The sequence below is a fragment of the Lissotriton helveticus genome, chromosome 1_1 (assembly GCF_964261635.1).
Source record: "Lissotriton helveticus chromosome 1_1, aLisHel1.1, whole genome shotgun sequence".
Taxonomy (NCBI): Eukaryota; Metazoa; Chordata; class Amphibia; order Caudata; family Salamandridae; genus Lissotriton; species Lissotriton helveticus.
The window spans coordinates 1279588706-1279614961 of NC_136057.1; the positions used below are offsets into that span (position 1 = coordinate 1279588706).

A 26256-nucleotide genomic window follows, 5' to 3' on the forward strand; every position below is an offset into this window, starting at 1 on the left:
TTTACTCCACCTGGCAGAAACTGACCAAAAGCAGACCAAGATGAGACTGCCCTCATTCCACAGGCAAACCTCCAGGACTTGGTAGACGAGGATTCCTACCTCAGGCTCCCCTGATAACCAACCCAGCAGGATGAAGCATTACACTGTATCCCCTCATTAAGCAGGAAATAGCAAAAAGCATGATTGTTTGACATCTTACGTTCCGACTACAGGTATGGTGGTTCTGTCATTTCTGGAAACACCAAAGTGTGACTTCTCTATATGATTTAAATAAATTGCGTAATCTCCACTGTCAAATTAGGACTAACATTAAAAAGCACAGTGCAGTTTTCAAGAAGAAAACCACCTTTAATTTCCTAAAACATCTAATACCGTGTAAATACATGAAGTACTGAACTTTTCAATCTGCATGACAACTCTCCAAGCATAAGATCTACTTTAATTTAACAATAAGGAGGAGTAGTATGGTAAAGTGAAAGGAGCTTCTGATTGAAACTTCTGCCTGCAGACTTCTCACCTGTTGAACCACCCAATGGGCCATACTGAATCTGGAAACTTTAAATAGCTGTTCTACACAAGCACCCTGGATATTACATCATGGAGCTTCTTCTGCTGTCATTGCCTTTTTTCTACACCCGTTGAAGCCGTTCTGTAGTTGCTTTTCCCAGAATTTCTCCTCCAAAGCTTTCTTTTGCAGTTGCTATTTGAGCTGTTCCTTCCCTGATAGGTTTTTTCTACAACATACTACCTATTACCCTTATTGCCAGTTTACCATTGATGAATCTAGCCTCATCCATAGACCCATAAGGGATTTTCTGTTGACCTAAGCACACCCTTATTGGTTTTATGCTTCATCACTGGGCCTCATCCTGGACCCTATAAACCAGAATGGGCTCAACCAGTTTCCTGGGAGCATTTTGGATATTATCTCCTACTAGTGAAGAAATAAAAAGACCTCAAGGGCACCCCAGTATCTCTTTATTTTTGGGTGCCTTTGGTATGATTACAATGTATTTCTGTGGGTTTTTGCAGAGGATAAAGTGTCTTTTCATCCTAGTATTTGTTGACATGTATCAGCCCTCGTCATTAAGTCGCTTAGGGTCCGTGGCTTTTGTCATGACTTGTATATGTCCTGTGAGGCTATGCCTACTTTCTTAATGTCCTGTTTTTTGTCAGAGCTTTGGTAGAACAAATAAACAGCGTATACCGTCAAGGACATAATCAGGCCTACTTGCTTGTTTGCTTGATGGGCATATATTAATGCATGTATTGGAATGTACATGGTAGAAGGAGGTGATGAACTTTTTGTATAATGGTATTTGAGTCAGTTATTCCTAAAATAAACACGTGGCATAAATTATACACGCATGCAAACAATGTATCCGTGTATCCACAATCGTAGTGTTATTATGCAGTCTTTATAACCTAAACAAGGACATGTAAAACCCACTTTTCAGTGTGCATACCCATAAAGTTAATGGAACGTTTATACAGATATGTCCCTTAATTACACAGTGATACTATTGTGTCAGTTTACAGCACAGTGTATAAATATTCCTTTACTGAAGTGATTCATCATGGCTTTGGTGACACCAAACTCCTCCTGAAATGTGGCTTTGACATGGTGGACTCAGTAGATGATGATTGAAACTGTGGAATGTGCTACGATGAGCTTCTGAAAATCTGGAGAGGATAATTGAGAAACAAAAAAAGAATTTTAAGTTGTTCTTGGTAAAGGAGATTGTTAGGCTGAAGACTGAAGGACAATGGAAGCAGATTCCAGTATCTAGGTGCCACAGTAAAAAGGTGCCCACCTATACGTTTCTCCTTAGTGTTCGGAGTTTATAAGAAGGCTCCTAGAAGAACGGAGTGTATGAGGAGATATATAAGGAACAAGTTTGGATTGCAGGTATACCGTACCTGCCTTGAGGACTACTTTATGACTGCAACAGAGGACTTTGAACAAGTAGTGCTACTCCGTAGGTAGCCAGTGACTTTGACCTAAGCCGTCGAGAGATACTCTCATGACAAAGAATCTGAAGACTTGGCATAGCTGCAGCGTTTGAAACAGGTGAAGATGATTCTACAGATATTTGAGAACGCCCAAATAAAGAGTTGGAATAGTTGAATCTCTGTGGGATAATACCTTGTAACACAGTTGTTTGCCGTGATTGAGTAGGAGATGTTTTCTAATCCCTTTCAAATAAAAGAAACCCAACAGACCTTGTTGGTGTGTATTGACAAACACAGCTGGGAGTCGAAGACAAAGCCTACATCTATTATGCAATGAAGACCGGAAAGGTTAAGGAACCCAGCTCATTAGGGGACCAATCTGGTGTCAAGTAGAGTTACTGAAGCCCAAGTTCTGTTACTTGAACATTAAGCTTGAGATGGTTATTATTCATCTAAGAAGCAAGCACCAGCAAACTGAAGTGAACGTTTGTTAGTGGCAGTATATCGGAAGATCGAGGTGTACAACAATCCGACTGACATTAGCATAGGCCATTATTGAAAGCCCAAATATCTAATTAGTTAAGTAAGCGGAGCAATGTATGCACTCAAAAGTATTGGGTTCAAAGAGGAGCTCTTCGGCACAATAGTGTAACTTGCAGAAAGTAAATTGAAAAGGTGGCATGTGGCCCGCTTGGTATCGGTCATCATGAAATGACCTTAACAAGATCATCATCTGGCCTTATATGCCACAACTCGTCAACCATACAAATAAGATAGATTGGTTGACTGGTTCAAACGCGGCTGAAAAATCAAGAATTATAAGGGGAGGAGTCCTATTTGATCAAGAGCCCGCTTGAGGTTGTCACAGATGGTCTATAATGCAGGCTCTTTACTATGAAATGGCTTAGTCTGATTGAATGGAGTCAAGACAGGTGTTTGTCTCAAGATGAGACGATAGTTGTAAATTGACAAGTGTTTTAAGCAGTTTAGATGGAATTAACAATAGGGACATGGGTTGATAGATAATTTGATAGATCAGAAGTATTAGATGAATGTTTTTTCAATATTGAAACTGCTATGGGTTTCTCACATGGACCCCGAACTGTGGTAGAGGAAAAGGAGGCATTGCATAACTGTAGTCAGACGATCTGATTCAGTATACAGTTCAGGGAGTAGGAGATTCAGGAGAGAGCTTGACCAGATAGATATTAGATGATTGATAGCATCCGCTTATGTGAGGAAAGAACGGAGATCTAACAATGGGTCTTAACTCATCAGAGAGGGCAGATGAATGCAAAGTGTGTTCAGAGTCATCGTGAATAGGGGTTTGCACCGATTCAGGAGTAGTTTGTGTCAAAAAGGTAGACAGTTTGAGAGCTGCAAGCATAGTTCAATAGATGGAGTTGTGGGGGAACTAGTAGTACAGTGTGAGAATAATCCTTTAACAATATTAAAAACTTATTTTGGGCATGTACCAGAGGTTCCTACGAGCCAGTCATATAGTGCTCTTAGTTTTTAGAGCCAAAACATGTTTGGACTTAGAGCCAGCTTCATTATAACAATGCTGTTGTGTTCCAAGTACCTTGCAAGACCGTCTAATATCCATAAACTCTTGGGTAACCCAAGGAGCAGAAGGGCGGCAACCCAATGAGCAAACCAGCTTAAGAGGCTAAAAGAGTTGAGAAAAACCCAGTTATGTGCAAAATTAAAGACCATGTTATTCTTCACAGAATCATTTGAGTGCAAGGCAGAAGCTATTTGTTAATTGTAACCATGGTCCAAATGACATTGAAAGTGCCGAAGGGTGTGAATAAAAGAAGAGCGAATATGGAGTATAGAAATAATTGGCCCAAGGTAGACCAACTGGATTGGAGACTAAAGATTCCATAAAAGTTGTAAATATGGGATTTAAGATATGGTCACTAGTACGTGTAAGATGGGTCCCATGTTGTGTAGGGACAATAGTTTAACAGTGGAAAGTTATAATGCTATATTAGCGACCACAGGGAAATCGAGCCATAGGCTAATGTCTCGTAACATTACATTCCGTTTTTTGGAAATGAGAGAAGAACATGACAAATTGTAGATGCGGACCTAGACAAGTAAGTGGGAGCTCTGTAGATCAGCAGTCAAGAGACCGAAGAAGCAGGAGGAATGGAAATAGAAAAGATAACGTTGTCGGCACAGAATAGCCACAGGTGCTAGGATAGAATTTTGAAGGTGCTGTTTATGCATTCTTTCAGTTGCGCCAACTCATATCTTCCTTTAAGTGTGTAGTGAGAAAAAAGTGTGAAACGGATCTCAGAGGAGTGGTGATGCCATATGTAGCTTAGTGACTGCTGATATGGAGAGGTGCCAGCATGGAGTCTGCAGAGATGCAGGAAGTGAGGAATCTGTGGTTAGTGCGACAACCAGAAAATGTGTTAACCAAAGGTAAGTAACTTTTCCATCTGGATTAATATGAAGAGAAGGAAGGGAGATGTGGGTAAGAAATGAAAAAACCTGTTAAATGTAGTTTAAATAAATATATATATATCATAAATACTATATGGCGTCCTGGCACTGAAGTCGGCCATTAAATATAATTGTACTACTGTTGGAATAGCCATGTTTTTTTGCTCATCCTAAAAAGAGTGTAATTAGAGAATTGTTCATTATTGAGGAAGCTGGTTCTGAAGCCTGGCAGATTAGTAAGCGAAGGATTTGCTGCCCTGATTTCAGGCAAATGGTGGAGCCATCCACAAGCACAAGGGTGAAGGAATGCAGAGAATGAGCTGAATCTCACCCTCATATGGGTTGGCCTGGCGTTGTTTGGAGCTGGAATTGTGGCTTGAGTTTAGCCAAGTGTTGGGACTGAACAGTTCTCTGCATGGTAATGGACGTGAACACCTGCCCTAAGTGCCCTACTGTACTATTGTCTGTATCCTTAATGCAGATGTTTGTTGCCTTAGGCAAGCACGGATCATGTGAGTGCACCATGACATAGGTTTGTCTCACCGACTGCAGTCTTTTTGAACTAGTAGGGGTGTCCAACAAGCTACCCTCCTAGTGGTAGAAGGCTACTGCGTTAACCAAACGTTAAGCAGCCTATCATGTAGTGATCAGTAGGAGTGAACAGGCTACTTTTAACTTGTCACTAGAATTAGAATACAGGCTCACTCGCCTGCAGAAATCCAACATAAAATTCAACATACCCAGACCCAAAATCGCATTTGGTGTCTGAAAATGGACTGTAAGAAGTGTAGGTTGAAACCCCAAAAATGTGTGCTCTGCAAGACTTTGCCTGTGATCAGGACTGGGGGCCGAGGCTCGATTGTTTCCCTGCTCACTCAGGGAAACTAAGACCATCTGCTCTAGTCCCTGAAGCACCACTGCCTGCCTACTGGCCAAGACCAGTGTGCCTTGTGTGGAAGAGGAGAGCTTTGCAGGGTCTAGTTTGTAGCCCAGCTGAGTGAAATCCTAGTGTGAGGAGATGGCTGCTGCACCCATCAGGTTGGTGCCCGTGTGACGATTTCAGTTAGCAGACCCTGTATGCCAGTAGGAGGCTACCGCTAAGATAGCTGTGAATGGAGTGTCGTGCTAGGTAAGGGAAGCCTGGGGCGGTGCCGTGATCTCGTATACAAGGAGAGGCGCTGTGTAAGGTGTGCTAGATATGAGGGGCTGAAGCCTGTGGGAATCCTACCAGAGATCCCTCTGCCCCCGTATATGCCAGCAGGTGACGCCATGGTACGGACTACTGTATGGTGACTGCCTGTGCCTTAGCTGGTAGAGTTACGGCAACTCTGTATGCCAAGAGTAGCTGCTGATACCCAGTTGTTGCAAGAATCAGTCAGTCGCCCTTGAACTGTGAGCCGTGACTCTTATCATCAGAACACCTCCATTTGCTGCTGTAGCCGTCCGCATATGCTCAGGAGAGAGCCCGTGTGCAGCCAACTTGCGGAACAGCACCAGAGCAGTGTGCGTGCCCGCGATCTGAGCATTCACTGGAACATTGCAAGCCTCCTTGCTGCTGAAGAGGGTAATACTGGTTACAGGCCAATTGGACCCTTGTGGACTTACTTCTAAGGGCGCTGCGGCACCCAGACACTTTTGTCTATTTTGCTAAGAGTCAGAGTTGACTCTTGAGTTAAGGCCTGCTAGTAAGTATTCTCGGGATGAGGCCACCAGTGAATGGGGAATAACCCCTACCACATAACAAATAGCGGGTGGAACTGGGATTTGATAGCAAAACACTAGAACCCCGACCTCAAGGGGAAATGTGATATTGTCTGTATGTGTCTTAACATTACTTTCAATGCTTAGAGTTAGAAATATAATACTTCTTATTATAAAAATAAGTATTTGACTGGAGATTGATTTATTAACACTGCTGTACACTTGTTGAGTTATGAGTTGTGTTTACTGACCTGTTTTCATACTTGACCCCCCACACCCTTCCACCCACCCCTGAGTGAGCCTGGGACTGCTTCACCGTAGGTACCACTGAGGGTGTAGTGCAGAAAGTGGTACTTGGCCCTGTTGTTCCGGATCCATAGTAGGTCGGGCCCTTAGACATCAGGAGTAAAAGGCCTAACCCCCACAGTTGGGGTCCAGTAACCCATGCGTGCCCCGTGGCCCTTTGAGAGGGATTCTGACACCAAGTATTGCTCTGCTTAAATCCCTGGATTGTTACTGTAACAAGGTTAGGGATGGAAGATATTAGCTTTGTTAAATTGACAATCCAGGGGTTCAAGCAGTACTTTGGTAACCCAAACCGATAGTCCTACTGGTGTCATATAATCACTCAAATTGGGCAATTGCCTTCAGGATGTCAAGAAAGTTCTGCACCCCTTTGACACTCCATGACCCGGAGGACCTCTCTTTATGCTGCAATTTTGGGTTGGGTACTGAGGCTTCTATATAAAATCCTAAGACCTATGATAGTCTGCAAGGCTATGCTTTTTCAAAGGTTCTCATGACATAGTCTGTGAAAGGTAAAATGTTCTTCTCCCTCTGACCGAAGGCCTCCTTTCAGCAAATCTGCTTTGCCTAGAATAGTGTTGTGAAGATCTGGCCAGTAAAGGTCAGCGCTATCATGACCGTTACTTTTATCAAAGTCACAGACCGAGAGACACCTTGAGTGTGTATATCTTGATCACCACATTTCTAAACCATTCCCACCCTGACAGCCCCCTCCACCAGCTTTCACTCCAACCCCACCCTCCCAAATAGGAATTAGAAACAAGACTTTATGATTTCAGTGATTGATGTTTCAGAGGTATCTGGGGAAACCAAAGATTCTAACATTCATCATCCTCTGTTGGGTCTCGTCCATCCTGGTCTCATCCATTCTGCTCTCGAGTGAGCATGTGGCAGTAATCGTCCTGGTCTCAAACTCTGTTTTCAAGTCGATCCCTTGATTCAGAATGTTTTGTTCTCCTGTTGAAACACATTACTATCTAAAGTTTCCCTTTGTATCCAAGCACTCCAATCACACTTCCACTTTTGCATATGCCCGTTATTTTGCATATCTTCTGTAAAATAGAAAGCAGAAACTCCCTAATGAATCTCTGCCCCCTGCCTAAATCTCATGCGGCTTGTTTTACCTACTTTCAGATCAGAAATTCTTCTTCCCATGAGTGTGTGGGTGAAGATTTTGCTTCCCCTTCATCATGTGTTTGTTCGGCGTAATCTTGTTATTCATTTCCAAGATTGTCACCCATGGGAAATTATTCTGTCGTCAGTGAATGGCTTGGATACCGTAATGGTCTCTTGGTATGATCTGCACCCCCCAGGGGCACTCATTAGCACATTCCAACTGTGCTTCCTGAGGGCCCAGAGCCTGAAGAATATAAGCTGGTGCTAGGTACACCGTTAATCAACATCTAGGTCTAGGTCTACAAGCACTCCACAACTCCTCTGTATATATTGAAAAGTGTAGTACCAGCTTTTCTGATTGCCACACTTAAGAGATTAAGAGAGGGGGTAGGACCCTGTTTGTCACGTGACATGTGTAACACGTCACTGATTTTTGACCCACATTTTATGCCTAATAATACTAAAGACCTCACCCATGGTTTAGTGGGTCATTTTCGAAGAGATTGTCTTTCAGTTGTTTAAATAAGAATTAAAAAATGAATCTCTGTAAGGGGAGGGGGCTTGAACCCTGGTCAAAACTATGCAAGCCAATATCCTTTTACAGTAATTCCTTTCTTTCTACCTTCGTTTTGCTGTAGTTCTTATTCCTATACCATCTTTACGTGCTACAAACTCGCAACAATTTCCCATGCCTTAAAATTCCATCACCTTTTATGTGATTTATGTAACTCCCTCAGTGGGAAAGGTTATGCACTGATGTGGGTTGCTTTCTCAGTGCGCCATAGTATCCAAGCTATACCTCATTGATGAGTCCTAACAAGGCCGAAACCAGTCTGGGGTTGCTGATGTTTCCTTTTGGAATGGGCCACGCCTGCCACTTTGGGGTGGTCTGTTCCCTTTAGGAGCATGGTCGGTAATTAATTATTTAAGGTAGGCTTGTCTAGAGTGGCACAGTGGGTGAAAAACAGTGGGGTTGGCATGATACCCTGAGAGATTGCAAGTGGTAAGACTATTTGCTAGCATTCCTCCCTTCACCCTTTATGTGATTGATGAGATAATAACCAGACATAAACTTCAAAACTCAACAGACCTCACAAAAAACTGCATATCAAAGACACTGCTTTTGCTACTGGTGGTGTGGGCCTCGTTTCAGCCCATGCCCACTTCACACAGCACCTACCATGTAGGTGGAAAGACATTTAATATTCTAGCAGTCTCTTGAGCCAGGCAGAATACAAGAGCACTACCTGATATGCTTCAGTAACACAGAGTGCAAAAATGACCTGCTCCTAGAACCAAATAGTCCTTGAGAGTGGACCACTGTTTTTTTCTTCCACAGAAAGAAAGATGGCGAATGAGGTCAACCCAAGATTTCTCTGTTTGAGACGGTGGCCTGACAAACTCTCTGAACTATTACTGAATATTAAAATCCATGGCATGCCTATTCTGTTCTTGGTAGACGTGAGCTACAATAAATGTCATGGCATGACACCGCTTTCGCAACCCTGCCAGGTAACCATCTACTGTATGTATTTATGCCTGTGGCTCATGGAAGTCTATCGGGTACCTAGGCCTGCTTCAAGCAAATTATTCTCCCCATTCTCACACGGCTGACAGCATATATGTTGTAGAGGCAACAGCTGGCTGTGGAAGTCTTCTCCCTTTTCACTCTGCAATCAAAGCAGGCCTTCTGCAAGTCTTCAGCTTGTTGCCTTAGTCTCCGTAGACTGTAGATCTTAGCAGAGTGTTTCCTAAACTCTGTTTATGCATTTTTAAGCGCAAAGAGTGGTTAATTTGCTTGCATATTGTTTAGTCAGTTTAGTTGGTGGCTCAGCACTTTGTGGAATATCTTTAAAAAATAATAACAATACAGCGATGAGTCCAGGATGAACTGCTGAAGCAGGGCATTATTGAACCTGTCAGTGGTCCTGTTCCTTCTTGAGGCCCCCGTTCTCCCCATGCCTGAACACCATGCTGAGGGCAATACTCTCATTTGTGCTGACATGTGCTGCCATAATCTTGCAGTTCAGTGACACAGGCATCCCACATATAATCAGTGCATGAAACGCTAGCCCAATAATGCAAGTTTTAGATTTGAAAAAAGGACCCCATCAGCTTCAAATGTATGAGATCTACAGATACGTGACCCCATTTGCCACACACCAAGGGCTAAACAGATGCAAGCTTTTCGTCTTTGGTGTCTCCTCAGCAGCTGAGGTTTTCCGGTAGGAAATCCACAGATTATAGGGCAACTCCCAATTGAATATATTTCAGTGATGACCTACTCATCTTTCAAATTTCCGGGGACAGAATATGATGAAACGCTTATTGAAGACTACAAAGACAAGTGTCTCTTTGGAAAGCCCGCTCTCATTTTGTGGGCACGTTTGCTCACAATGCATGAACTGTGATCTGGACATTATTGCATCACTTATATTTGTCCAAGCATCCCAGTTGTGTCTGACCTGCGCCCCTTTTGGGATTCTCCAGCTACTGTGCAATATGGCCCTCATTTGCTACAATTTATGCCTCATTGCAAAACCCGAAGAAAAGGGGCCTCTATTGCAGTGGCCCGAGGAATGCCAAGAGGCATTTCAGCTGACTCGTAAAAGTGTTTGATCATGGGGGTGAGAAGCAGAAATGTGTTGGGCAGAGAAATAATAGAAGAATAACCGTTTTCATCTCATAAACAACCCTAGTGGATCAGTAATATGCACAAGAAGTTGCATTCAATTAGAAAACTTCATATGGATGAGTACGTCAAACTTTCTTTTGGAGCCTAATTAATAAAGGGATCATTCAGAATTTTTTTTTGGCAGGGGTTTTGAAACCAACTTGTAAAACTGTAGTGTCATCATTCATATGTAACTCTTCTAACCCGCTTTTGTCAGCACATTTTGATATGTCTATTTTTTTGGAACTTGCCATATGGAAGCAGGGGGAGGGTCAGACATATCTGCGAGGCATGGCTAGCCAGTGTAGACGTACTGGCTATCTTCAGAATGCCAGCTCCCTGACTGAAACCCAAAGATTACAATGTGTTATTTGAAAATAAAGAACTGTTGCTGCATGATGTTCTATGTCAATGACTACTTGGACACCTAGGACAAAGTACACCAATGAGTAGGCATCCTTCAATCCAGCACTGACCGCTCCATGAAAAATCCAATCAAATCCAAATAAGAAATGTTATAATTAAGTGGCATTGCTCAGTGTACTGCTACCTCTGTGGATGAGTTGCCTCTGATGCCGTTGCACTTCAGTGTGGCTAAGTCTAGTAACCTGGGTCACTGGTGAGTCAAATCCAGAATGGGAGATTCCGAAACAAATGGCTGCAGAATCCAGGGAAACCAATAGTTTAACCCAAGATAATTAATTACAAACCTTACTTCTGTTGGATGCTCAAATATATGACCAGAAGACTGTTTGGTTTGCACAGGAGCTGCTGTAAACTTAATGATCAGATTTACAAAACTGCCAAGGATACACTGCTGCAACGAGCCAACTCCAAGATTTGTGTGCATGGTTTTCTTAGCCCACTTTACAAGGGTAGTTTTACACAACACTTTCTTCAACTGCCCACCATCATGACTGATGTCAGTTATTGAGTCTGCTGCTGACGTTTGGGTGTTTGTTGAGCTTCCATTGGCAATCAAACTTGGTCTGTCATAGGTCCTTGGTCTATAAGTGCAACATTGGGGCAATTGGCAGAAGCTGAGACTGAAAAAGTCTTCCCAAACTTGTTACAAGGGCAGAAAATGGCGCGCACAAACAAAATAAACTGTGTATAGATGACTCTGTAAAACCAGCACCTTGTGAAAATTCCCTTCAATATTTAACAGGTTGCAACTAAAATCCACTTCATGCTACAATAGGACCATTTTGAACCTGAGGTAGGGTCCTGGGCCTCATTGATGGTGCTAGTGCTCAAGAGACTGGTATGAAAACAAATTCACACCTGTCCTTCCATCACAATCTTCCAGGAATAAGAGAGCAACATGCAGAACCAATATTCAGCACATGCCACACCAATAGAGTACAGTTGTTTTCCTAGTTTGAACTCCGCAAGATCTCCCATCAGTTTGTACTGGAAGAGGTGTTAAACGTTATCACTTTTGCAACTTAGAAGGGCCTGTTCATATATAAACACCTGATTGGAGGGTTCCTCTGCAGCAGAAGTGTTTCACTGACAAACATGAAAAGTGATTCACGGTGTTAACACCTGCCTCAATTGCAGTCATGGTATCTTGTTGTTTGGTAGAATTCAAAGAAGAACATGACCATACACTCGTGAAAGCCAAGGTCTTTCTCATAGTCAATAGAGATGTGACATTGAAACTTTGTAGACATGTTTTCTCATATAAAGAAGTGAGACACAGCCCAGAAAAAGTTATGTTTCCTTGGTCGGCGCCTGCTGTCTCAAATATCTCATCACTTTGCTCATTCCTGATCTTGGCAAGTTACTGCCATGTAAATATTAAGAGTTTGCATTCATCAGTGCCTCAATGAAAGACTTCATAAAGAAATAAAAATCAAATGAGTAGTGCAAAAATTATTAGGCCTTTTAAGCCATGAAGGAACGCATTTCAGGAGCTAAAGCTGCTAGCACCATATCTTATTTTGAGCCATCCATGTGCACTGACATTATAGTGGATGCCGGTTTTGCGGGTTTAGTAACTATTTTGACCATATCATCAGCCGAGACCTGGAACCACAGCATGCATTATTGAATACTCCAGCAGGAGTGTGATCAAACCAAAAAAGGCATATTAAAATATATTTTGTCTGGGAATGCCAACTTTTTTTTATCATTGTCCCAGATCACTAAGACTTCGCCACGCCATAGTGCATTGAATGGTGGCATTTGAAAATGCAAGATTTTCGCTTTCACCATGTGCACAGTCTCGGGAAGGATCAGAATCCTAACTACTCCTTTTCATGGCCTCCTGACTCTCAATTGCTGTAGAATACATACAGTACATTATCATATCAAGCATCATTAAGTGATGGCAATCAACATTGCAGTGATAAAGCTGACCATTCCCAAGGGGTTTATTTATAATTGCTTGGTAGAGGGACATCCTCTGAAAATCTATGGATGTTTTGCTGTACCCATCTCATTTAGCAGTAGTTGAAAGCTGATGTTTTCAACACTAGAACTTCAGCAGGTTTGCTACAGCAACCCCTTTGCCAGCGAAATGACATAAGAAATCTCAGGCTATTCAGAGCTGGATCTCTTTTTCCTATTGCCACTGTCATGCAAGGCATGGTGGTGGCAAATAGGACAAAGCAATAAAGTCCAACACAATGGGGGAAATGGGAGGAACATTATTTTTTTGTTTTTCTAAAGCAAACCCCTACTTTTGGGAGGAGTTTTTCAAACATGACTAATGCTGATTGGGCTGCCCTGATATGGCAGACTTGTTGATAAATGTATGCCTTATTGGTGGGACCGTTTACAGCAAAACATCCCCACTGACATTGTGGGGAACTTAAACATAGCAAGCCAGTCGTCCTAAACTAGGAAGGATTGTGCCTCTACCACACAAGCTACTGGGTGGCCAGCCCAGGAGGGGCTGAATGAGACCTTAAGAGCTGTATCAGAGTTACATAACATTGGAAATATCTTGAATGAATATACAATGTACCCTATATATACATACATACATACAAACATGGCTGTGCCTAAAAAATGCATTGAGATCCCATAATCTACTGGTTGTTCCTGAAGCAGAACTAGGTCTAAGTCACAAACTGACACCAGCTATGAACTCAAGTTTCTTGTGGCCATATCATTTTTTGAACCTGACATCTTTAACTGTATAATCTTTTCATGGTGCTTGGCCCATGTTGTAGTTGCCTTGCTCTTGGTAATATGACCCTAGTGTATCCGTGATAGTGACTACATTTGAGATAAAGTTGCCAAAGTATGTAGCCATGAATTGGAAGCATTACTATTCTGTCATTCTCTGAAGTGGGGCAGCTAATGGGATGTTTTTGATTTTCTCAGGATCAGTTCCCCTTTGCTCTCAAAAGCAGGCCTAAATAATAGTAGTTTATTTTTTAAGACTTTACACTTGTTTATGTTCATTGATAGACCTCAGCATAATATACATTACAGTGCAGATCTTAGCTTTTTCTGGTACTCTTGTATGTTTGTCACGTATTTTAGCATATCAAAACTTATGTTCATTATAACTTTAAGTCCTACCAGAGATTCTCTTACTGTGTTCTGAAATACATCACTGGCCAAGGAGATAGCAGAGATAAGTTTAAGGTATTGCCTTGATGTGCAACTGGTGGGAGCCTTCTTTTAGATCCAGTTTTCACAACCGCTCTCCTCTCAACCACCACATTTGGACCCACATAAATCTTGTTGATTGTTTACTTCAGGTGCATGTCTATTGTTGGGCTATTACAAAGTCTGACCACTCCCAGCTATGTGATCATTGATCACTGTTCGAGATACCCAGGCAAGGGTCTCTAAACCTTTTTCACACCACGCTCTTCCAAGTTTTTTCAACTCTTCTTCTGCTTTAGGACGTATGACAGAGTTATTTTCAAAGATGTTACTCATTTGCTCGTGTCATTCAATGTTTAGTAAAGTATTGTATCTAGTCAATTACTCTAATACAGGTCGATGGACAAAGAGAATTATGCAAAACTGCACAACCAATAGTAAATTAAAGCTATGAACTTGAAAATTGAGACCCCCAACACTGCAGTATCACTAAGCAATGTTAGTGTCACCACCATCTGCAGAAACGCAGTCTTGTCGACGGTCGATTAACATGTTAACTCCCAATGTTGACCAGTCACATAAAGCCCTCTGCTGCTCGGGCAGCCCATCCATCCAAAATAGTTGGTAACATCATCGCAGGCCCCAGAATGATGGTTTTGGGCACAAGGTACCTGATGTACTTTGAGGCTGTGAAGTCACAAGCAGGCAAGCAAGATAATAATGATGGTTAGTATGCACCACATTTAAAAGACAATGACACTTTTTTTTAACCTCTATCTATTGACCTTTGCCCAAATAAACATGATTCACAATTGACAGTTCTCAGTGAATACAGCAGATTGGACACCCTGTTTGAGTATGAATATGAATATATATAATATAATATAATATAATATTCTCTCTCTCTCTCCTTCCTTCCTTCCTTGTACCGCAACTATATTTCTTCATTGGAATTGTCTTTGTTTGGTATGTTTGGAGGGCAGCTGCCGCCGTCACCACAGGGCAGGCAGAGCAGCTAATTAAGATATATATATATCTATCTATATATATATATATATATATATATATATTTATATATATTTATATATATATATATATATTTATATATATATATATATATATATATATCCATATCCATATCAGCGCTGTACCTTTTTACCGCTTGGAGTGCTCCAGTCTTGGGTCTTATGTTTTCTTGTGCTTCCCAGGGCACTCTCTTGATTAATAGATGTACTCTTCTGCTATAGCACAGTAGTCCTTGACCATTCCACCACTTAGGGAGCACTCCCATATCAGTGTCTCTTTGAGCAATATGGAAGCCCACAGTGACCAGCACCCAAGTACTCCTGCCCTATCATCCATTAGCCCAAATAACATCAGCTTAGGCTCACGGGCAGTCGTCCTCTCGGTCGCTCAGGTCAAGGTGGTACAAATACCTTGCCAGTAAGCTTTGTATTATAGGACACCCCAGACTGTGGTAGACCCTGTGCAGGTATTTAAGACAAACCTCAACCACATGGAAATTGCTAAGATTCACTGGGCTGTTTTAGCCTCTATCTAGTGACGTGTGCCTCCAACGAGTTATGCAGTGGGAGGGATTAAGTTGGATCCAGTGAGGCCTACAGTGCGTGTCGGAGTTGTACATAGCTGCCAAATTGTGTGTTCTGTAGTTCATAGTTTTGTTAAAAAAAAATCTTTATTAAAATTTTACATTTCACAATAACTTCGATATGTTTGTCTGAAACATTTTTGCAGAAAACTTTTTTCCATCGATTTGTAGACATGAATGAATACAGTACAATACAATTTTCGTTACATCTGTATCACAAGTATCGCTGCCCGTGCAGCTATTGATTAATAATTGTACATATGGGTGAGAGTTGTCCCGTACCCTAGTTGCAAGGAATTATATAATTTATATCTTAGAAGCGAAAGAAAAAAGAAAAATATCAGTATTACTGTGTTAACAATTAACAAAGGACTTCCTCAGGGCTTCAAGTAAAGGTTCTTCTAGATATGTCAGTGACGTAATGTCGTGAAATTAGTTGTGCACCGAATTTCGACAGTCAGATTTTCTTGGGACCTCTGATGGAAAGGTACCCAATAGTGAATTTGTCACTCTGGATAGAAGATCCTGGAGCTAAATGTTTCCAGACAGAATTGTCAATTAGCACTTTCTGGTCATGAATCCTGTTAGATTGTTTGTGATGGCTGTCCTTGTATAAATACTGTGAGTTCAATGGCTTGAAATTCAGGCAAAGTCATTCGACGTGTTCCCAAGGCAAAAACTTAATGGAGTCTGTGCATTATGTTACACAATTGTGTTGAATCGTTATAAACCGAGTTTGTCACATGTTAACAAAATTGTGCTGCTGGGCCATTTTGAATTTGCAGTAGCCCAATGTGTCCCCCGCGTGACCCTCCTTCACAGTGAATCTGCCTAGGCTGTTATGAGTTGTGGTTGTAACATGTAGCGGGAGGTCCTTGTGGAGTAGGATACTGGTCCCTCTGGATGATACTGCCCCTGGACAAGGTGGAGCATTTATTGCACATTAGGTGCTTCTCCTGGAGTTGTGCTACCGGTGGCGGCTATAGTTTGAGGTACTGGAATACTCCACCTTTCCTAATCATGTCATTTAGGGCATTTACATTCCAAGAAAGGACCTGGAAAATGTCTTGAATCGTGGCCATGAGTGATCTACGGGAGCTGTTGTTGTCTTGGGGGGTACTCGTCTGGCAGTGTATTTGTTGGGAAAGGTACTTAACTAACTGGGTGAAATATAACTTCCCAACTCCCTCCCTCCCTACACTTCTCAATTTAAAGCTTCCGTTGCCCTTACCAAACCTTAGGATATATCTGTCGCCCCACCCAAACTTAGGATCATTTGTCACAGGGTGGATGGTGTAGGTCTCCCTCCGGGTGTTCAAGCAGTAAGGTTATGTTGGATGTTTCATGCAGCCGACTCAGCTGTGTGTACAATGTACTCTACAGTAGTCTTGTGTAGTTGAGCCCTAACGCCCACCCGGCCACCCCATAGTTGCACACAGCTGTCAATCATTATAAAAGAAAAACAGATATAGGGAGTACAGTTAATGGTCAGTGGCCCAGAAGACTCTAGAGATGGCTTCCACAGGGCTTCAGAGCTCAGTGAATGATCGCTCGTATCACTGTGGTCGTCTTCCGTTACATGCAGCTGGTCGTGGTTGGCAGCTCCGTTCCGCCTGTGGGAGCACCACCTCAGAGCCCGTGCGCCCCTTGATCTGTTTCGTTGTGACCTGGTCGGGGGGACACTGGTTTTGCACTATGATCGGCAGCGGGTCTCTGCAAGGTGGCTCAGTTTCTTGGCTACCAAATGTCCAGCTGGTCCCTTACAGTTTGCTGAGAAGTGGGTTTTCCTTTCGTATATAATTAAAATTTTGTCTGGGGACAGTAGCCTCTGTCAACTTCATTTACCTCAGTTTCTTGTTGATGTGTGAGAATAGTTTGCATTCATTCTGTGCTTGTGAGGTGTAATCCTCCAATGCAGTCTGTCGGTATAATTCAAGAACCTGCCAATCACCTGACGGGGGGCAACAGCGCTGCCAGCGATCTATGTGCTGATTTTACAACAGAGCAGGGCAAGAGTGTATCCTGGGGCATCTATGTCTTGAGTCAAGCTGCAAGGAATGTTTCTGGATTGATAACCTCTGCCCCTTCTGGGATGAAGACAATGCATAGGTTGTTGTGTCGCGAGCGCCCCTGCGCATCTTCGAGATGACTGACTTTCCCTCTTCTGCGGGTGACATCCATGGATAAAGTATGGACTGAGTCCTCTCCCATGGTGATCTTTTGCTCTGCGCCTGTAACTCTGTCTGCAACTTTTGTAAATCCTGGTGGAGCAGCCCCAGTTCCACGTCACCCCCCTCTTTCTCCCAATCTGTGTTACCATAGTGGTTAGTGGTGCGCATGTCACATATGGCCTGTAGGTGTTGCTTCGAGGTGACCTGTGATGTGATGTTATCCCTGGTTGGGGGGGCGGGGGATCGTTCTCCTGGTGCCTCCATAGTGGGGTGGCATATATTTCAATTATGGGTTGTTGGACAGTCACCAGTGCCTCAGGTTTCCCCACTTTTAGGTATGTATGGGTGGGACTGGGGACAGCCGTTGTGACGACCTTCCGTCACTGGTATGTGAGCTCTCCTTTCAGCAAGTGGCCATCTTGTGCAGTCTTGTTGGGCAGACTTGTCCACTCCAGCCCCCATCAAGAGGGATAGCGGGAGAGCAGTCTATGTTGCAGTGGTGGGGTGACAAGGTCTCCCTCTAATATGTCTCTGTGTGCCATTCAGCCTCGCCGTCCTGTCTCAGAAAGTATTTGCCATGAAGATTCATTTGGCGTACAATTTCCTCACGGGCAGCAAGGTGCTAAATGGAATGTTTGAATTATTCTCAGCCACTGGCAAACGCTTGAGGGGGCATCCCAATCTGTCGTTCTTCTCCCACCATGCCACCTCAGTTTGTCTCAGCCATATACAAATCAATCTTCACCCTGCTCCAATGGGAACAGACCAGCCGTATGGCCAAGCAAGTTCCTCCCTGAACCAAAGTACAAGCAATCTAAGACACAAAAATATGGAAGTACTCAATAGGCAAAAAATTGTCTGTATTGACTTAACATCGTGCCTGTGGGGCATCCCAAAGCTTCTGGGCAAGAGCAGCTAAGTAAAAAAATGGCCTCTCTTATTTTCCTGGGGGGCAGTTGTTTCTTGCTTGGGTTCTGATCTGCCCCACCAGCCCTTAGAAGGGGAGATACTTGTGGGGATTTCTGCTTCTGGATCAGGGTGCATCTGCGATCCATGAGTAAGAAGCCTTTTAAAGGAGGAATTATTGGAAAGGAGAGACCTGCAGCTTTCCAGCGATGTATCTCTCAAAAACAAATAAAGCCAGCTGGGGGGGGGGGGGGGGGGGTCAGAAATCGTACCAGTGCGCTGAGCACTGCTAACTTGATAATGGATTGGCGTCTAGTAAGTGAATGACTTCGGTGGACCGTGCGCCACACTGATGTAAATAATCGAGGGTGGGGCTAATGCGGAAGCTATTCGGTGTCTGCCCCTACCATTCTGCAAACTTGGTGAAGCCTCCAGTGCAGGCATTTGATCCCTCTCGAGCTCTCCAGAGGATGTGATGTTCATGTGCTCTACATTGCCAGAGGTAATGTGGAGGGCATAACGTTTCAGCCTCCATATTTTAGGGTTTCATCTGCTCTGAACGTGAAGCATGGCAGTGTTTTTAGGTCGAGCCTGGGCAGCGCATGCTCTGTGAGCCATGCTGTATTGGAGTTTGGACTTGAAGCCCCGCCCACTCTCCGCCGTTATTTGTAATTTGCTTGTGTCATTGTCCTTCGTAAATGCTGACTTCTGATTTATTAATAGGCTTCTTAATCCCAATTTAGTACCGCCTTGTCTTCATTTGTAACCTCCCATGAGGACTGGCCCTTTTACTTTGGTTGTTACACTGTATGTCTTATTTAGTCTGTAAGCACTATTTTCTTTAATGGTTTCTCCTACTGCAGGCACTACATTCAGCGCCTTCAGGTAAAAGCCCCCATACCGTGCTTTGATTTAAATTGCAGCCGCTGCCCTTTCTTTAGACACTGCTTGTCTAAAGAAAGGGGCATGGCCTCTATTACCATGAAAGTGCAGAATGGGGCACTTGTAAACAGCAAGCATTATCAATGCAATAGGTCCTGCATTTTAGAAACTTTTACCTATTGGTATTGGAAATGACAATGACTTTTATTGAAGGTTTTTTACACACAAAAGGCATTGTCATTTACAATGCCAATTGCTCAAAATCTCGCAATTGCTTAGACCTATTGCATTTCAAATGTGTGTTGTTTATATGTTTATAGCACTAATGGACACAAAAAGAATACTGCATTTTTTTGGCAAAGGGGATATTGTATGTGTTGTGAGGACAACCATACATCTATGAAATGGGTTATAATGGAATGGCTGAAATTAGCAGAAATGTAAAAGGTTAGTAACGCAGTGACGGAGAGGAATGGTTATTTGTTTTTATTTTGTGAAAAAGGCTTAAGATGTGTAAACGGAATTTTTATTCTCTTGTCAGAGTAGCTGGTACAAGCCTCCCCATCAGATATTTATTTTTAGGTCTCGCCTATGCAGCGCGCATGCGTTGCATAGGGAGGAGACGTCTTGAAATCGGTTGGGTGTTTCGCTTAAAAACTTGCACGCGTTGCATTGTCTTCAATGGCAACGCCTGCACGTTCGGCGATTCCCTTGCGGGAGCGAGTGGCACCATGTGTTACCAATTAGTGCGCTCGCTCCCGCAAGGTAAACGCTGCGTGTCCCTGCTCTCGGTTGCACTCCCCCCAATCCTTCCACTTGTTTCCCCAGCCCAGCGTCAGCGGGCTGGGCCCGAGAGTGAGACGCATTTCTTTTTATCTTTCTTATGCCTATTTTTTAAGGCAGTGCCCATCGAAGCAGGTATATTTGCAGGTAACTCCTGTACAATGTGACTTGACTTAGAAAGGAAGGTAGAAGAATTTCATCGTACACTACATCAATGCATTTGAAGTTTTGGTTCCTTTAAAAGGGCCTAATTTTAGCACTGGAAGATATGTACTTTAATGCCAGATCAGGTACATCATTGGCGCACCGCATTGGAGCTTCGTAGTTGTAACCATCGAGCCTTAGGCCCTTTCCATGTTAAGAAATCTGGTCACATTAAGAGATCTGGCCACGTTACATGCTTTATCTATAGTTGGCCTTTCTACCAAAAAAGGAAAAAACAGCTAATTCAGATCTCTTGTGCTAAAGTAGGAGCATAAAAAAACTGCCCAGCCCACTAAACCTTTTATGTCATTGTGACGCTGTCTGACAAGAAATCATACCTCATCTAATTAACTTCAGATTAACATAGAAATCGTAGCTAAGCACCCTGGTCACAAAGTTTTTATTTTATTAGCTTGAATAGTTGTTACGAGGGAGCTCTTACTATGGGCAAGGGAGTGCCTTGGGGCACCCCTGGTGGTCGTGCCCTATTTCAATAAAATGCCTCTTAGTAAACAGAGTCCGCTTTAGCGATTACAATATATATTTTATTTTTGTTGCTGTTTTATATAGCACGAACTCGACCCGAAAGTATCGTAGCGCTTTACATTAGCACTAGGTGCATTACAGACAGACACATTCATTTTTAGGCTCAAGGAGATTAAGTGACTTGCCCAGAATCATAGGATGCATGTTTGAGCTGACGCCGAGACTCGAACCTGGTTCCCCATCTTCAAAGTCGGCCCTTAAGACTTTGAATACTGATGTGTGAACTGCTTATGGGTGTGACTTGCTTCTAGTCGTACCTACTCAGATAAATATATTTGTGACTCATTCGCAACGTGAATAAAATATATTTGTTTATTGAGGTTTTTGAGCCCTCTTTTTCCCCGCCATACCCAGAACTGGGTATTATATTGACCACATAATTGTGTCTAATCAACCATGCAGACGATCCTTGGATCCTTGGTTGCGGTATAACCAGTGGACAACACTTGAATGCATGCTTCATTTGGGGGGTGAACTTGCATATTGAGGAAAACATGTTACTCCCCAAGCGTGGTCAGGCACAAGCAACAAGCTCCCCCCCTTCCTCCCTCTACTCGCTTCTCCGTGGCGTTGTACCGAGTTCTCCTGAAATTGCGTTTTTCTTTCTCTTCATGGATTATTCATGTTTGTTGCCGATGAATAATACACACTTGTTCTTGGCATAGGTTACCTTTTTGTTGTGGATTCTGCAACTGTGCAGCTGGCTGCCAGCGTGATGTCATTTTCGTAATTATTGTTAATGTTTGGCCTGCGGTTATTTACGTGACCTTGACAGTTTTTCTGTTCTTCATATGTCTGTGCGGTTTATACCGATACCTATAAAAAACAAAATCTTCGTTTAAATTCAGTTCAGCTCAAGTCGTTGAAGCTCTTATGGCGGATGCTTATAGTGCAGGCGTTGTGTGGGTCATGTTTTTTGGCATTTAAAGTCCTGTTTTATAGTCTGCTTTGTCGGTTTGTGCTGTTGATTTTCCGGATATTACAACAAACATTGTCCGTAGCAAGCACAAATCCATGCAGTTTCACATAGCTTGCAAAACACCGATACAGCATGTATACAGTTCAAAACTGACCTATTTGTAAATGTTGGACATTTTTTAAGCAACTGATTTGATAATGGGGGGCCACTTTTGTTTTTATGCCACGACCTACTTTTTGCCCCAGTCCGACCTGGCTTAAGATTTAATTAAAAATGTAAAAAAACAATAGCATCTTATTACGCTTCATTGGCACAAGTACTGTTAAGTAAAGGTTGCCAAGTGCAGTCCCCCTCTCTCCCCCCCCTCACTCGGTATAAAAATCTTTGTTTTCTTGAGAGCCTCTTCATCTCTACCAGCTTCCTATTGATTTCTAACTACCCCCTTTAAATAAACCAGCTGAAGTCAGCCACAAGTTTGGTGTCTACTATCGCAGACATATGTGGAGTTAAGAGTGCTTACTTACTTGCATTCCTGTAGTGCTGGGCTACAGCCCTGTCCTGTATGTGGTGGTTGTCTGGTCGTGAGTCCTTGAAGACCCAAACTTGGCAAGTCTTCCCATACCCGTAAGACAGAACATTGTCCTATACAGCGCAGTCTGCAGCCAAGTACCAGACTCGAGATGGGGAGGAGTCACCCTAAGCCTGAATCCACTGAACTCTTTCAAACATTAATTGGGTGAAAGATGGCAAGTCACCAATAGAGGGAACATAACAGGGCCAGAACATGCACTGGTAAGCCCCCACTTTCACACCCCAGACTGCGGATGTGCCCCAGAACCTGTGAACATCCGCAAGGTAGGATTCTCACACAGGAAGTTCAGTGGAAGATTTATTTTAGTGGTCTGTGAAGGACTTAGGAGGGAGTTACTCCAGCTCACCAAATCGCATAACTCCGTACTCTCCTCTATTTTTTGTTCTCATCCTAGGGAGGAATAGCCTCCTGGAATCCGTATGGTGGGTAGAAGTGTTCCAGTCCTGAACAGATTCAATATAAAACCTTGTCTTGGAGTAATGGATGGTGAATAGTTGCAAGAATAAATGAGAAGGCAGATGTACGGTGCCCAGCTTGAGAGATTCATGGTTCCTGAGACCCGCCTGGCACGTCGAATGGTTGTATTCAGTGCTCATGTCTATACATTAATCTGAATAGATTGTATCTCTGATGTCAGTGAGTTACTTTATGCTTTTGTTTGTGGCAAGAAAGGCTCAAACTTGCACATTGCCTACTGAGCGAGTGTCAGACAGGTGGAGACATCTGTACAAAGAAATATGTTGTTGGATAATATTTGGGGCTCATTCAAAGGAAGCACAATTTGCTGACCTTTACCACATTTTCAACCTTTCTTAAAGAGGAATTGCACAATATATAGAGACCAGCTGTTTTAATCAGAGAACGTGTTAGCTTGACTTTCGATTAAGGAAGAGTTGTTAACATGAAATACTCGCACAGACTCACTGACAGTGTGACTTTACGGAAGGATATCAAATCTATTTTTTTAATACATATTATGACAGCTACGCAAACAAGCATTGGCATAGCCAATAGGTCTCGCTTTTGTGATCTTAGCCATGCAACACTTGATGTTGTTGCACCAAGGATATTACGCTGTATAACTAAACACATGCTAAGGCACTTTCAGATTCTTCATTGAATTTCCATTGAAATCAATGGAAACTCCATGACGAGCTGAGCTCGTCATGAGCGTCCAAGGGGTTATAAGGTCCCAAAGGCGAGACCTATTGGGTATGCCAATGCTTGTTCTAATTTGTATTATTTTACAAAACAAAGTGGATCCCTTTGAAAATTACCTCTTGATTCTGTATGGGAGGTTTTTGGTATCATTAGCCATAAATCAGCTTATCAGAAATCTGTGGCATGCAGAGAGAATGGTTAGCTGTGAAAAAACTCTTAACTTGAGGAAAGAGAGGAATCGTTTTTTACAGCTTAAAACATTCTTAAGGTATTGTGGCATGTAAAGGACATTTGTCAGGTTAATCGAAGGACTACTGCAAAAGCTAAATGGTTAAAATAAAAATAAAAACTTTAGATCAACGAATAAATGCAGAGAAGTAGCTGGTGTAGTAGTAAAATATATAGGCTTGAATTTCTTAACTAGGGCCAAGCCCCGCCTTTGGATAATCATGTGTGTTCAGTTATCATTATTTTACCCAACTGAAAGTGAATCTCTTTGAGAAGAATCTACTGGCACGGTCTGGGTAGTTCTTGGCATGACGTAAGCCAGAAATTTGTGAGACACTGTGACTTGTCATGAGCCGGAGTGTCACGTGTCACATGAAACAAAAAATGACTTCCCGTCCTGCGAGAGGAATACACTCTTCATTCAGTAGTCATAGACTCAAGAAGTCTCAAACCTATGTTGAGTCATATTCTGAAGGACTTGCCCAGAAGCAGGAAGGTGCCCAGCCTGAAAAAGGCCCAGCCACCGGGCTTGACATGCGAGACGGCCAAAGGGCTAGAGAGAAAAACACCATTCTGTATGGTGCTAAGCCCTAATCCCATTGTAGTCTCCTTGCGTCCGTTCTGGCATGTGATCTGTTCCTAACTTCAACTGGTTTGTGTTGAATTCCTGTTCTCTGATCTTACCTGTACACCGCTCTGCTGCCCCTTGGCTAGGTTTGTGTTTAGAAATGCATTACAAAATAATTAGTAAAATTACTAGGGTGACTTTCATTTCTTCATAGCTGTAAAGCTCTGAAGGCCGGTTGTGGCTCTTAAATTAAGGCAGCAGGTGCAGCTCTTAAAGCAGGTTTAGAAGGATTGTAAATGCAGCTGTTAAGTTACTATGTAGTCTTAAAAAGCAAGACCAAATGTTACGGTTATGTAAAATGGCAGACTACGACAAGATATTACAAGTTGCTTATTGGGGTTATGCCAGAGAATCTTGTGAACAAGACTATATTTAAAAGCGCTTTCTCAATTAACAAGGGTCAACACATGAAAAGTGTGTGTGTGTGTGTTTTTAAAATAAAATTATTTTCTATTTAAGGAATTTTTAAATCTGTATTTTATAACTAACATTTCACTTTTCTTCAGTTACCAAACCCCCAAGATACAAGTGTGGGATTTCGAAAATTTGCCCAGAGAAACATTTTGCCTTTAAAATGGCAAGTGGAGCCGCCAATGTTGTTGGACCCAAAATTTGTGTTGAAGATGTGGTGTAAGTATTTTCCAAAATTGTATGTTATTGTTTTAATAAGACTAGGAAAAAAATAAAATACAATGTGTTGGTAGGTTCCTAAATCATGCAAGAAGAGGGAAGGATATATGGGCCATGGCGTTTTACAATATCATGCGTAACACATTTACAAACTTGGACGTGTTTCTCTAGTGAATGAGAGGACACTATTCAATTCCTCAGATTGATCTTTTAGTATCCCACACACTACTCTCCAGTCAGCTAGATCTTCATTTAGTTTATAGTCCATTCTAACAGTGGAAATTAGGCTGCTTCTGAAAACTGCCATTAATTTATGTTTTACACCACATTTTAAATGTGGGGCCGTTTTCTTGTAGCCAATGTATTGTGATGCATCTTTTTGCAAGACTGAAGTTTAAACCTATATTGATACGTTTCAGTCTCTTCCTTTTTTTTAGGATTTGAGAGTAGGCCTTAAATGCATTCTCATTTGTCTGTTCTGATCACAGTTCCTACTGCCAGCTGCAAGCCCTATTTTGGCAGAATGTCTGGACTACTGTGCATGTCTAGATCATGTGAAGCAAGCCTGCTTCTCTCCTTGTTAATCTAAGACAATTCACTCTATGTGTGGGGTAGATCGTATGGAGGGTTTTAAGAGTGGGGTATGTTCTGTGTACCTAGTTAGAATGCACGAGACATAATTTAGGCTTAATTGTAGCTCTGGTACTATATTTTGATATCCTGTCTCATTCCAAATCTTGTGTTGTTTGACAGCCCCTTCCCATTTCTGTCTTATTTTAGAGTATGTTTATCTCACATCAAGGCTCTAGTTATAACGCCAGGTATATGTATTCTCTTCTAGTATTTCATGTTTTGGTGGTTTTACCGGGAATCCACTGGTGTATGTCGAGAACAGCCCTAGAGAATCTGGCATGTAACAAAGTTCACAAGGCGGAGCACTTTCCACGTGTCAAATGTTTGCAGTTAGTCTTCATCATTTGTCTTTAATTGAGGCATTACTGTGGTCCATTCAGCTGCTCGAGGCTCAGGGTACAGTTTGTAAAGTTCTTATATGTGACCCATCACCTACACAAACTGCAACAGTTCCCGACTTGTAGAGTTAAGTCAGAAATTAGAATCTGAGAATACCATTAGTAAATCATTTCTGTTTTGGTATGTCATTTAACCATTCAGGGAGGTGCACAGCTCAGATGCAAGGCAAATACACATCTCCACACATTCAGTGC

At 42.5% G+C, this 26256-nt stretch overlaps 1 protein-coding gene and 1 long non-coding RNA gene across 4 annotated transcripts in view; one reads left to right on the forward strand and one right to left on the reverse strand.

The window, feature by feature from the left end:
• Window positions 1–26256, forward strand: part of FAM3C (FAM3 metabolism regulating signaling molecule C) — a 429441-nt gene that overhangs the window by 194578 nt on the left and 208607 nt on the right. For both annotated transcript variants that reach the window (XM_078680653.1, XM_078680664.1), the window contains exon 5: window positions 24907–25030. In XM_078680653.1, the coding sequence (XP_078536779.1) occupies window positions 24907–25030 (124 nt within the window). The remainder of the gene's footprint in view (window positions 1–24906; window positions 25031–26256) is intronic.
• LOC144822788 (uncharacterized) overlaps window positions 1–26256 on the reverse strand; it is a 180796-nt gene that overhangs the window by 129767 nt on the left and 24773 nt on the right. The window lies entirely within an intron of this gene.